A 12,878-nucleotide genomic window follows, 5' to 3' on the forward strand; every position below is an offset into this window, starting at 1 on the left:
GTTAAACTTGACAGTTATCAATAATAATCTTAAAAATATAATAAGTCTTTATTATTTCATTGTCCCATCCTTAATAATATATCTTATACTACTTTCCTGTGAGAAGTTTCATTTAGATCACTGCGGGTATTTTATTATTTTAGAAACTATGTACATAATCCCGACGTTTCGGTTACTCTGCAGCAGCCGTGATCACGGGCAGACGAGTGTGTGGACGTGTACGTGTAGTAACCCGAAAATTATTAGTTCCATTTAAATGAATACTCGCGATTGTCTTAGATATCATTAATTTATATATATATATATATATGGCAGTATCAAGCTGTCTACCTTTCCCTAAACATGGGCCGTCTTCCATTAAATCCTATACATTTTTCTGACCAATCAAAATCTTCTCAGGATGCTTTGGTTCGTCCTAACCGTGTTCGCGTTCGCTGGTGCTGTATACTGTGGTGTTAGCCAGCTCGCTAGGTATAACTCGGAACCCGTGGTGGTCTCTATAGAGCGAGACTATCGGGGCTGGTCTACAGACTTCCCTGCTGTCACCGCCTGCCTCTTGGAGAGGGTGGATGAGGATAAAGCCAAGGAGGTTATATATAGGTAATGACTGATCTAATATTCAGCCAGTTCTAACATATCTACTTCTAGTAACATTAAAAAAAATATTCTAAGAGTTTTTTTTTTATGTTTTCGAATTGTTATACATCAGCTTATTTTTATAATAATCTATTTATACGCACTCGATTTATATTATTAAATTAATATTGGACGGTCACAGAAAACTAACTAATTATCATTTGCTCTTCAGTGTCCTTAAACCTCTTATATTTATAAATTTAATTCAACACTTTAATTTTTTAGAATAATTGGTATTTGTATATAAAAATTACATATATTGTACGGATTAGAAGTCTTTATTAAAATGTGGTAGAATTCTCATAGGATTTGGAACGTGACTGAGGAGTCTGACTCCGAGAGGTACCAATATTACTACGAGTTCGTCGACCTCATAGCCGAAATATCCTTCAGGAATAACTTGCAGAACTTCTGGAAGTACCAGAACGATGACACGGTCAAAGATATTGATCTGCTACAGCTGGCTCTAGACGTACATCCAGATTTTCAGCCCAAGATTAAAACGTCGCAAAAAATGGAGGTAGTTTTAAATAATAATGTTCTGATATTAATTATTAATTAATATTTTTTTTTAATTTATGATAAATTCAACTTTTATTCGAATCATAAGAGTCTTATTTAATGTTGTGAGATTCGTCTAGCTCTTAATCATTGATAAGAAGACGCAGAAAAAAATTTTTAAATCCTTATCCTTGGAAAATCATATTATACTGTCTCTATTTTGGGTAAAACTCTTCAGAACCAAAACCTCTTTATTGTATTTGTCAAAGCAAATACCGCTAAATACTAACAGCAATGGCCAAGCAAAACAAAAATGTTGCCAGTTTTTTCAATATATTCACTATAGGTAAATAAATATGGAAATGTTATTTGGCAGGTCCAATGGAGGCAGATAATGACGGAAGAAGGTCTCTGCACCACATTCAACTCGGAATACGCCCAATATCAGATTGTGGATGACAATCTGTGGAGGTCGCAGCCTCTAACGAAGTGCCACTACCACAGCGAGGCCTGTTTCGTACGGATTGACAGCGTTGAAAATGGCGCCAGGGTAACTTATATATATTTTAACCTCCCTGTATGCTATTCCGATGTTGTGCGGACAAATTTCCCGCCAAAAAACTAGTCAAACATGAAGAGATTTGTGACGACATCTAAGACTTTCATTAATTTAAATAAAACAAATATTTTTTGTACTAAGCGTTTATTAGTTTAACTAGATACTCCCTAGGTTGTTAAAATAATACGAGATGAGAATTTTCATATAAATATTTTTCGTCGTCGCAAGAGTCTTTGCAGACTCGTCGTGGTCATCACGTATCAGTGGTCCGGATACACGATGACTTTCATGGGGAGATAGTTGCAGTGGTCTCCCCGTGCCTTCTGCACCAGCTCTTTTTTGGGGCTATTTAGACCACAAGGCTTGCTGTAGACTGACCCAGCCAGATGTCTCTAAATACTCTTAGAAAGCACATATGACTCGAAAAAGATCACATTGGTACTTGCTAGGTCCCGAACCCGCTCCCTCACGTATGAGAAGCGGACCTTTTGACCTTCTGGCCACCACGACTAAATATTAGTTTTATTTAAATAGTTTTATGTATTGCAGTACTTCATTCATTCCCCTTTCGACATTGCGACGGCCATATCCAATCCGACGGGCGAAATATTACCTGGGGACGAGCTGGCCACGGATTTTAAGGTACACAAAATTATTTAAGGTTACCGTACAAAAATATACATAAACGTAGTAAAAATTTATAAATTATAATAATGTCAAAAAGAAAAAAATATATTTAATGTCTGTTACACAATCAATAAATGAATATAATAAAGATTTTAAACTAAGTTTTATATTTACATAGTTTAGGTAAATCAGAAACTATTACTTAGACGATATAAAACAATCCATTATTAAGGTTTTAATGAAAGTAAAATTTGCTCCATCTATTATTTTTTTTAATTATCTAACTCTATGGCGTAATTCGCTCTGGAATCTAGATATTTTGCCAAGGTCAACATTTTTATTTGTTGGACGAATTATCTTGAACACTGCGGAGGAAATTTTATTGAATAATTAAAAAATATTAACAGAAAAAAAAAAACATATTCAGTCAAACAAACAATGTTTCTTTATTTGTACTGTATTCTATTATATTACAGACTGTCAACGTGTCAGATGTTCCATTGGACATATTTTAAAAATGAAGCGCTGTCATTGGTTGATTTTTTCATGACGATTTCTTCATATAAATATTTTTCGTTTGCATTAAGGTTGTAGAAATTCAGGCAGCCGAGAGGATAAAAGGTCTGAGACCAGAACAAAGGAGGTGCAGGTACCCAGATGAATGGGTCGCTAATTCCATTAAGGTATGACATTACATCATAGACAATGATTCATATTTTTTAAAGAACCGTAATGTTTTAATTAATTTCTTTTATGACAGCTAGGGTTGCCATATTAAATAATCTTGAGCCTTACATTAAGACCGTTAAAATTAGAACAACGAAACTAACGAAAACTTTTTTCTCTATTATAACTAATTAATAAATATACGCTTTGATTCTTCTTTAGTTATTAATACATAAGATCTTTAAATATATATTTTTTAATTATAATTATAAATGTTATGTGTAGGCTTATAGCTTTGGATTGTGTCAAATGCACTGTCGCAGCAGGATGGCTGTAATGTTTTGTGGATGTCGACCATACTTCCACGTAAAAGGAGGCGAGTAACTCAAAACTATTGTAATAAAACTATTTTCTTTTCTTATTAAAACCTCTTTTCATAAAGATAGACAGCCTTACGGCAGCACTGGCACGTTGACTTTTAGTTTCAATCTGTCCCATTTGACAGTCCATCAAAATCGACGGTATTATTTTAATAATTAATAAAATATAAATACTGCAAATTTATAAGATGGCGACGTGTGTGACGCGCACGGGATGGCGTGTATTGGAAGGAATGTGGAGATACTCGTCAACCTGCCAAAGAACCTCGCGAAATGCCCTTGCATGCCCCAGTGCACAGAAATTAATTATTACTCACATACAAAAAAGGTCCTTATTCGGTTAGTACCTAAAATAATTAACTAAAGTAGCCATACAATTAAATACCCGTAATTTAGAATTTCGTAAAAGTATTAACTTACCATTAAACTTTCATCGTGTACTACATCGATGCCTTATGAAAAATATGCTGTATGCATTAAGTTCTTGCCTTTAGATCCTTCAATATTTTTTTTATCTAACATACCTGTCATCTGTCAACATGAATGACACATCGGAGCCTGCGGGGGCGGTCGTCAAATTCGCGCTTATCCCGCCAAAGTTTAGATTGCATCGGGATATTATATTCAGCCTAGACGACTTATTCTGTACGTTTTTTTTTTTACTATATGAATTATTGTTTTATACTCGTGTGAGCTCTTTGTGTTTCACGTGAAAAATAGTTTTTTGTTTATATATTGCTAGAATAAAAATTCCTATTTTTAATTTTTGAAGCTATCAGGTGTTTATAATTACTTTTTTTTTTTATTTTAAGTTTTTGCACTTTTATCGTCAAACACTTACTGTGAGTCACTTGATCATATTAGTTAAAATTATTCAAAGCTTCGTTTGTATATTAAAAGTAATATATCAATATATTTTAGTTTAAATAAAATGTGTACTGCTCATGAATATCTTAGAAATCATTATTTACATTTGTAACTAATTGTAGTGTTTGTTTTTTATTTATTAAATAGCCTCTCTGGGCGGCACCACCAGCCTTTTCGTGGGTACTAGCGTGCTGACAGTGGTTGAGACCTGTCTTTTCATTATTAGATATTTTGTATCATTCATGGTAGATTGGTGGAATAAAAGATCGGCTGAATAACTATAACTATATCAATTAAAAAAAATGTTGTTGGTAGAATGTAGATTATTATAAAGCATATTTATTGAGATTGCAATGCAATTATATTTTTAAATTTTGATTTTGTAGTTAAATAAATGTATTTTGAAGAAGTTTGTTTTTCTTTAGCTCTTGACCCTCTAAATATATAAACACATAAGTAGATACAGTAATTACACTTTCAAATGATTATATATTATTTATACAAATGGCAACATTTTAATTATAAACATCGTGTTATTTCATGCGCAAGAGGTTTGAAATTGAAGGTTTAATTTTGAATTTATAGTTTAGTGACTAAATAAATATTTTGTTTGATAAAGTTATTTATAAAAACCAGTATATTTTATTATAGATTCAGTGATCTTAGTGTTTTGTTATACTTTTCTAATTTAACGTCATGACAACGAAAAGTGAGTTAAAAACTTTATTAACAGGAAGTCACAGAGTTATGGAAATTGGAAAATCTAATGTCAAAGTCATTATGCCCCGCCCTCGCAGTACTAATGTTTGTTTTAAGAAACCCGTAACATAGATGCTAGATTAGATTAAAAATAAACAACGAACGATCGATATAATGTTCATAGCGATAATAAAATTAACATTCAAATGTATATACCACGCGATAATATTATCATTCACATTAAATTCGACTTTACAAAACACAGTACTGCCTTTTGGGATCGATGTCGGAATATTGGGTGTAGCTGCGTATTACATTACGAGATTAAAGAGACCGCATCAGGCAGCTATCGAGGAAGTATTCGGTCCTGAGCCCAGTTCCAAAGAAGGTTCGCTGTATCCAGAAAAAGTTGTAAAATGCATCGCCCACAGGGGCGCTGGCTTGGACGCTCCGGAAAATACATTACAAGCTTTTAAATATGTGAGTATACTTTAAAAGTCACAATCTAGCTTACAAGATTTAAAAATAAAATATTATTGTATCTTAAGAAAGTTCACAAGGATATATTATGGTGATATGGTGATTTTCTGCTGTTAAATTCTTAGTTATATAAAGCAATATTTTACTATACATTTTCATAGTAACTTCACACGAGATTTAATCAATAATATGTCAGCAAACTGTCTATTGTTTTAGTGTGTGGAAAGGGATTGTACGTTTGTTGAATTGGATGTGAGAACTTCGAGAGACGGCCAACTGGTTTTGTTACATGACCAAGGATTGGAACGGCTGACCGGCACGAATATATCAGATGTGAGGATCATGGATTGGGAGAAAATTAAGAAGATCGACGTCGGCACCAATCATCCAAATAGGTGATGCATTGCATCTTTAATTTTATGCAATTTTTAATATAGTTCTTGCACATGACCAGTGATATTTAATTGCGTTTTAAATTATATGCAATTTTGATGTGCATTGCTGATTAAAATTTAATTTTATTAATATCAGAATGCATATTTATAAATAATGTTGTTGTGATGCATAGCTTGATTTTGTGATATATACTTTACCAAAACTTGGTTGTATCTTCCTAATATATAAAAGGTATTCTTAGGGAGGAACAGAGTTCGCTCGGTCAGATATACATTTCTTATTCTGTAACAAACGCAGACGAAGTCGCGGGCAAAAGCTAGTATTTTATATAACTGGTATAGCAATCTCGTTTTTCAGGGACCAATTTAAGGAAGTGTATCTTTGCCTTTTGGAAGACGCTATCGGTTACCTCATGTCTAAGAACGTGAAGATGATCATCGACGTCAAGGGCAATGATAGAGAGGTTTGAAATTTTTATCATTAGGACGTTCACGTTGTAGCGGTTTTTTTTTTACCGTCCAGCGTTTTTTCAGCCGACAGTTTTCGTCGTATCGGACGTCGAATTAAAAAATCATACGGAATATTAGTTTTAAACATTATTATGCATTTTTTATTCAGTTTCAGCTGTTTAAAGTTTGCGCGTTTTAAAAAACGCCTAAACCGCTCGCCTTAATTGTTTAGTAAATGGGTTTAAAATATGCATCTGAAACAAGTGTATTGCTGAAATTAAATTTATGTTTATATAAGAAAAAATATATATTTCTCTAGTATGATGTTCCACAAAGTAATTTTCTTCTTCCAGGTCATCAATGGTATACTGGACATCTTTGCTGGACATCCAGATCTCTACAAATCGGCTGTGGTGACGACCTTCAATCCGTTTGTCCTGTATAAGGTACGACCTATCCGACTACCCATACAAAATTTATATGATAAATGATTTTGCACAACTTAGATTTGAACCTTGGACCTCAGTTTTATTTTCTAGTCAATTTGCTAACTAAGCTGTCGTGATAGACTGATATTTTTTAATTGTCACTGTGTGTACTCATCAGTGAGATGGTGGCGCCATCTGTGTTCCCCTAAACTTTACTAGCAGTATAGGATCATGAATCTTGTATTGCCTGTCAAAATATTGCTAGCACGACGAAAAGACGAAACCTCTCATCATTCCATGTATTCACCCTGAGGGTGCAGAGTCCATCGTTGGAGGGAGAGGAGCTTCAACAGTGCCTGGGACTTGACCAGGTGGAGGTTTAAGGCCCCTATCTAACACGCGTTAAACGCTCACCTCCACCGTCCAAGCTCCTCTCTCCACCAAACCAAATTTGAAACGAACCTACTAGGGCTGCCTTCGAAGTACGTTCCAAGAATGAACTGATGTTAGTTCAGGACAGGCCCAAGTCCTGTAGTAGGTTGTATAGAGATAGCTGTTATACCTCTCGCTCGCACTTCCACGTTCAAATCTACGACGAAGCTACGCCTAGTCAGCCGTGATACCTACTGACCTTGATGGCATGGTCTTTGGGGATGAAGCAAACTATATGTAACCCTACATGTCTTTCAGATCCGCAAGAAGGATCCAAGGATTATCGGTGCCATCAGCTACAGGCCGTACTGTTTCAGTGCCCAGGATTATGACGCGGAAAACGGACCAACGAATCCAAGGTCAACTTTGTATCTGATCTAAAACCCTGGGGTTTCCAACCAACTCTCCCTGGTGACGGGTTATTGCAAACCTAATTTGGTTGTAAGCCTCCAACAGATCACATAACTGTGTCTCCATTGGGTCATATTTAATTTATGAGTAATGCAGATTTATGTTGAATGAGAGTGCTAGTTAGGAATCTAATATATATATATTGGTGTTCTATATATCGTTTGTGGCTGGTCTCCAGGCATGGTGACAGTATCCTCCTCCACCTCCTCCTCCGCACCGCTGACTGGGTCCACTCGCTGCTGTGGCGCTGGAGCGCTAGATGGTGCGCCGTCAGCGCCGTACTGCTTCATAAGGATATTGTTAGCCCGTGGGTCCTATTATAAGTGTATAAGTGTATATATATATATAAAGTTGGTATTGTTTGAGATTATTACATGTATGTATGTTTGTTAATCTCACACTAAAACAGCTGATTATATGATGCGAGTTTTAAGTTATGTTTTTTTTATATATTTTGATGACTTCCAAGAAATATGTTATTACTTATAATATTTTTACATATATATTAAGACTGTTGTCTCTTTCACTCTCGTGCAGGCTCTGCATCGTCAACATCGTTACCTCCCGCTCTAACTTGCTGTATCTTTCTCATGTTCTCTCTTTCACTCTTATGAGCATTTTATCTTGACATTCTCTCTCACTCCAACATTGTCTATCACTTTCTATGCGTTGTCACTTTTATTTGTGCCATGTGATGTCAAAATCTCCCCCTCACCACAACCTTCACTGTCCCTCCTACATATCGTCCCTCTCGCTATCTCTTTCACTCCTGTATAAACAATATAGCTATATATTTCCATCTCACTCACTAAAACCCCCGCACCATGTCCAGGAGCGAGGTGGCGTATTGGCGTGATCTGGGCGTGCGATGTGCAGGTTGGTGCGTGAACCGTCCCTTGGAGAAGTTGTATTGGAGGGGTGTTCTCAAGGCACCTTACTTGGCTAACACACTGCTGGGGGAGCCTGAGGTAAGATATGAATTTTTGACCCACTCGTTCAACTTGCCGTCCTCCTAACCGCTGAGCTATCGTGTCTGTACTAACTGTGCGTTTAAAGCACATGTTTTTGGTATTCAGCATAAAAACAATGAAATTAATGTTTTTTTTTTGTAATCTATACTAATGGAAAATATTTATGCTGTCAACGTTTCTGTTGAAGTATATACTAGTGGCACAGATAATATATTTGTGCAAAATTAAAAAGATTTTGTGAATTGTATTTTTTGTCTGTATCTGTGCTTCCATAAATAAAAAATAAGTGAACGGTGAACAGAAAATTAATCCTAACTGTTGCATTTTAATTACATAAAAATTTAAATACGTTATTTTTAATTCTGTGGATGTAAGGAAATAATACTTGGCGGTTGTGTGAATGAAACAAAAAAAATTGCAGGAACAAAAGAAAGAGCAGGACAGAAAATGGGAGAAAACTTACATGGAGAAACATATGACATCAGGAGAAAATTAATACCTATATATATATATTCTTATTTTTCATGTCTGTTCGTAACTGGTATATATTGGCTGAAGGTCAAAAAACGTCGCCTCAACCGAATCTCGTGAAAAAAAAAAATACTTGATAATATTTTTTTTCAGTCCTTGGATTCCTGGAGGCTATTCTATATAAGTATTATATAAGTACCAAACACCAAAGCTGTAATAATTTAAAAAATATATATATGTATTGATTTGGTCCCAAACAATAAATATATATTCCCTAGATGGAAGAGAAACGCGTCTCACCGAAAGCTGTATCAGATAGGGGAGTGAAAGAGATGGATTGATTAGAAAAAGTATGAGGTTAGTTATGACATATTATATATAATAATAATTTATATAATACGTATAAATTAAACCCTTGCCTTGATTGCAGATAATGAAGTTTTTGTTTAAAAATGTCCGAAGTATCATTTCTATTCAAGTATTACAATGAGTGTGTTCGGAGAAAAAAAAATAATTTAATTTTATTTACAACCTATTTATTGACAGATTTTTTTTATTTATATCGTTATATTTGTTTTTGAAAGTACAAAATTTTTGTATAAACAATTTTAGTTACCGATGACAATCCCTAACTATAATGGCGCCAAAGTTGACGCTGTCAGATTGTTGACAGTTGTAAGTTTCGAAGTGGATCTCCGATTTTCATGTTTGTTAAATTAATATATTGATACATTATGTGATCGGTGTGTTTACTTGCATTTGTTTTGTGGAATAATGAGTTTATACTGAATATAAATGGTTGATTAGTTGTTTGCGACAAAACATTTGTTTGTAACGAGTCTCGTGCAACATTTGACGCGTATAACAAGTTATATATGAATTAAATAGTTGTTCATATATCGATGCTGTGTGCGTATATTTACGAAAGAAAAACTCTATGCTGTTTGTATTTAACTTGTAGTAGGGCGTGTTTTGTGCAAGTTACTGTAACTATATGAAATACACTGACGATGTTGTAAAGGACGAGCAAATTACAATAGTTTCTTTAAGAAGCCAAATTTACCAGGTTAGAAATCTTTCGTTAATCGAAAATTCACTTCGCAACAAAACTAGTGAAATTAATCGTAGTATTTATTTGTTTTTATTTAATATAAAAAATTAATGCCAAATTTTATTTATTATTTGTTATACGTATTAATGGAGTTAAATTTGATGTTGCTTGATGTGTGCGAACAATGTTTTATATTTATTTTGCGCAAACCATTGCGATGTTCCATACCAATTGATGTATGTACGACGTGTGCAATGTCTTAATAAATTGTAAATGAATCAAAAAGAGGTTTTAATTTAAAAAAATAATTTGGTTTAAATTCAGAAGAAGTTTACAATATAAAAAAAACGGTAGTTAATGTAATTATGAATCTAAATGATCTGATCTGAGCCAAAATATAGATAAATAAAAATGAATGACAATTTTTTTAAATAAAATGTATGAGGCTATATAGAGATAGTATTTCTAGTACAGTAGTATAGAAGAAGTAGGTATATGCTTTACTATAATATAAAAATGTTTGTTGCAAGTGGCGCCATCTGTGCCGTACTGATTATAATATACTATAAAACTTAGAATTATTTTTATGATTGATTATAATTTATTATACTGAACTTTTAATTTTGTAATGGCAACATTTAAGTATCGACTTGTATTTGAAAACTATAAATACTGGCTTCAGCCGTTTTGTAAGACGTTACTGGAAGTAACGCCGAACAATAAGAGTCTACACTGAGACGTCAAAAGTCCCAGTAATTTCTTCCCCGTGCTGTCATTGTGAACCTAACTATGAATAAATAGGTGGCTTGTGTTTAAAAGCTGGGTTGCCGGCTGGACTGGGAAAAATAATAAGGGTCGGTAATCCGTTACCGACAATTAATAGCGCCATCTAGCGGCCGAGCGAGGCGAAGACTTCGGATGACAAACAGAAAGCATAATATTAAATATATCTTCAACGACATACTTAAAATCTATTAATTTCCACAAACTTCTCGAGGTTATAATTCGTCCGACGAATAAAAACGTCGACATTGGCAGAATATTCAACGATTCCAGTGCGTATCGCTATAGCATAAAAAGAAAGTTTTTATCTGAAATGTCTTTGTAATTACAAATGAACATTTTCTCACTAAACATACCAAAGTATATACAACTGCATACATAAAGAATGCAAGTATAATAATTTTTGTCTGTTCGTCTGTTTGTTCCGCATTATCTCTGGAACGGTTAAGCCTGGATCTTGACTGGACTTTCAGTCACGTGTAGGCTTAGGCTGCTAAAGTTCACAATTTGATTGAATATTTGTTCCACTATAGCTCTCCTTTAACACAGGTTTTTAAAATTTTTTTTTATTGAAATACCATGGTCCTGATTCCTGAGGTGGTTGCATTGTCACCAAAAATCTAACAGGGAATCGACAAAAAGAATAAAATCTGATAAGGGAATTTACGGGCAAAGTTACAGACAACAGTCCAGGTAGGGGCCTCTTAAATGTCCACTGGGGTTGCAAGTCCTAGGCACTGTCGAAGCTCCGCTCACTACAACAATGGACCCGGCACCCGCACAGTGAATCCATGGAATGATGAGAGGTTTCATCTCATATCAAAGATTACATGATAACCCTAATGTTGTAATAAATTGCCTGCGGTATCAGGGATCCTCTGGTTCAACAACCATGAGGTAGTTAACTGGAGTCAACGGTATATCGTAACATCCTTACAATGATTTTGTCTTAATATTTGTTAAATTTTCAATATATTTTAACGAAACAAGATATGAATTATCAGTACTTATTTTTATTGACATACAACTATTTGAACGCTATATATATATATAAAATTGCAGTATTTTTTTGTCTGTCTGTTCGTTCTGGCTAATCTCTGAAATGGCTGGACCGATTTTGACGGGACTTATTGGCTGGCAGGCTGTTGATGCATAAGCTGATTTTACCCCAACCCGGAAATTAATTGTCATCATCGTGACTGAGGGCTGTGATGATTTAGTTCCTTAAAGGATTTTTCATTGTTTTTGTACACAGACAGAGACGCGGATAACAGATAGTATTATGTAAAACTATACGATGTGTCTTATCTCTATGAGTCATTGTTTTATCGGTAAAATTACCGGGTTTCCCTCAACGAGGTCAGAGTTCACATGTTATCACATGTCGTTATTAAAATCTCATGAAAAACCTAATTTCATGTTGAATTTAACGTTTCCAATGAAGTCATGTATACCTTTCATATCAATATTTTCTTCTAAATTCCTACATAATACTAGAACCGTTGTAGTTTTTTCAGACTGGCTACATTTATTTGATTTTCCAAATTAAAAAAAGTTGATATCAAATTGGATTTATGATTTTGGAGTGTTATAATTTTGTCCTTATCTGTATTTCATGTGTTACCTGTGATTAAAAAAAAAATTCAACTATGTATTTATATATTTTGGTCTACTCCAGTCAGCATTTTACTGATTTCAGACTTGACTTATTGTATAAAATGAGAGAGGTTTTAATTTTATCAAGTTAAATACATCTAAAAATATATTCGTTAAATACATTGAATTCTACAGGTAGAGAGAGGAGCTTGGACGGCGGAGGTGAGCGTTTAACGCGTTAGTTAGGCCCTTTAAACCTACACCTGGGGCGCAAGTCCCAGGCACTGTTAAAGCACCTCTCCCTGCACCTATTGACCCAGCGAGAGTTTAACGCGCGTTAGATAGGAGCCTTTAAACCTACATCTGGGTCAAGACCCTGGAACTGTTGCAGCTCCTCTCCCTACAGCAATGGACCCGGCACACACACGGCGTATCCATGGAATGATGAAGACGTTTGGTCTCAATAGTCTGATAT

The 12,878-nt window shown here is 34.5% G+C and overlaps 2 protein-coding genes across 8 annotated transcripts; both read left to right on the forward strand.

Moving 5' to 3' along the window:
* The first annotated feature begins 400 nt into the window (after positions 1-400).
* On the forward strand, positions 401-3,373 carry LOC116776745 (uncharacterized). The gene is made up of 6 exons (XM_061528913.1): positions 401-589; positions 932-1,156; positions 1,514-1,687; positions 2,246-2,338; positions 2,911-3,006; positions 3,275-3,373. Exons 1-6 carry the CDS (start codon positions 401-403, stop codon positions 3,371-3,373), a joined length of 876 nt encoding a protein of 291 aa, XP_061384897.1.
* A 156-nt stretch (positions 3,374-3,529) lies between these two features.
* Positions 3,530-10,309, forward strand: LOC116776744 (glycerophosphodiester phosphodiesterase 1). 7 transcript variants are annotated; one of them, XM_061528971.1, is made up of 10 exons: positions 3,530-3,708; positions 5,201-5,415; positions 5,632-5,810; positions 6,169-6,274; positions 6,614-6,706; positions 7,379-7,479; positions 7,710-7,838; positions 8,364-8,499; positions 9,252-9,330; positions 9,404-10,309. In XM_061528971.1, exons 1-9 carry the CDS (start codon positions 3,558-3,560, stop codon positions 9,312-9,314), a joined length of 1,173 nt encoding a protein of 390 aa, XP_061384955.1. In that variant the 5' UTR covers positions 3,530-3,557; the 3' UTR covers positions 9,315-9,330; positions 9,404-10,309. The 7 variants fall into 7 exon arrangements, 5 of the variants coding, with proteins under 5 accessions (XP_061384955.1, XP_061384958.1, XP_061384954.1 ...); XM_061528974.1 differs by having other exon boundaries at positions 9,586-10,309; XR_009753804.1 differs by having other exon boundaries at positions 3,537-3,708; positions 8,924-9,330.
* Positions 10,310-12,878: the final 2,569 nt, after the last annotated feature.

The sequence above is a fragment of the Danaus plexippus genome (genome assembly GCF_018135715.1).
Source record: "Danaus plexippus chromosome 29 unlocalized genomic scaffold, MEX_DaPlex mxdp_36, whole genome shotgun sequence".
Lineage (NCBI taxonomy): Eukaryota > Metazoa > Arthropoda > Insecta > Lepidoptera > Nymphalidae > Danaus > Danaus plexippus.

Excerpts from the sequence above, each read along its gene's own strand:
- LOC116776745 (XM_061528913.1), top strand. The coding sequence starts at position 401 with ATGCTTTGGTTCGTCCTAACCGTGTTCGCGTTCGCTGGTGCTGTATAC. Across the intron at positions 590-931 it reads ATGAGGATAAAGCCAAGGAG|AATTCTCATAGGATTTGGAA; the intron begins GTTATATATAGG and ends AAAATGTGGTAG. Across the intron at positions 1,157-1,513 it reads AAACGTCGCAAAAAATGGAG|GTCCAATGGAGGCAGATAAT; the intron begins GTAGTTTTAAAT and ends GTTATTTGGCAG.
- LOC116776744 (XM_061528970.1), top strand. The coding sequence starts at position 3,558 with ATGGCGACGTGTGTGACGCGCACGGGATGGCGTGTATTGGAAGGAATG. Across the intron at positions 7,480-7,709 it reads AACGGACCAACGAATCCAAG|GCATGGTGACAGTATCCTCC; the intron begins GTCAACTTTGTA and ends GCTGGTCTCCAG. Across the intron at positions 8,500-8,923 it reads CACTGCTGGGGGAGCCTGAG|GAACAAAAGAAAGAGCAGGA; the intron begins GTAAGATATGAA and ends AAAAAATTGCAG.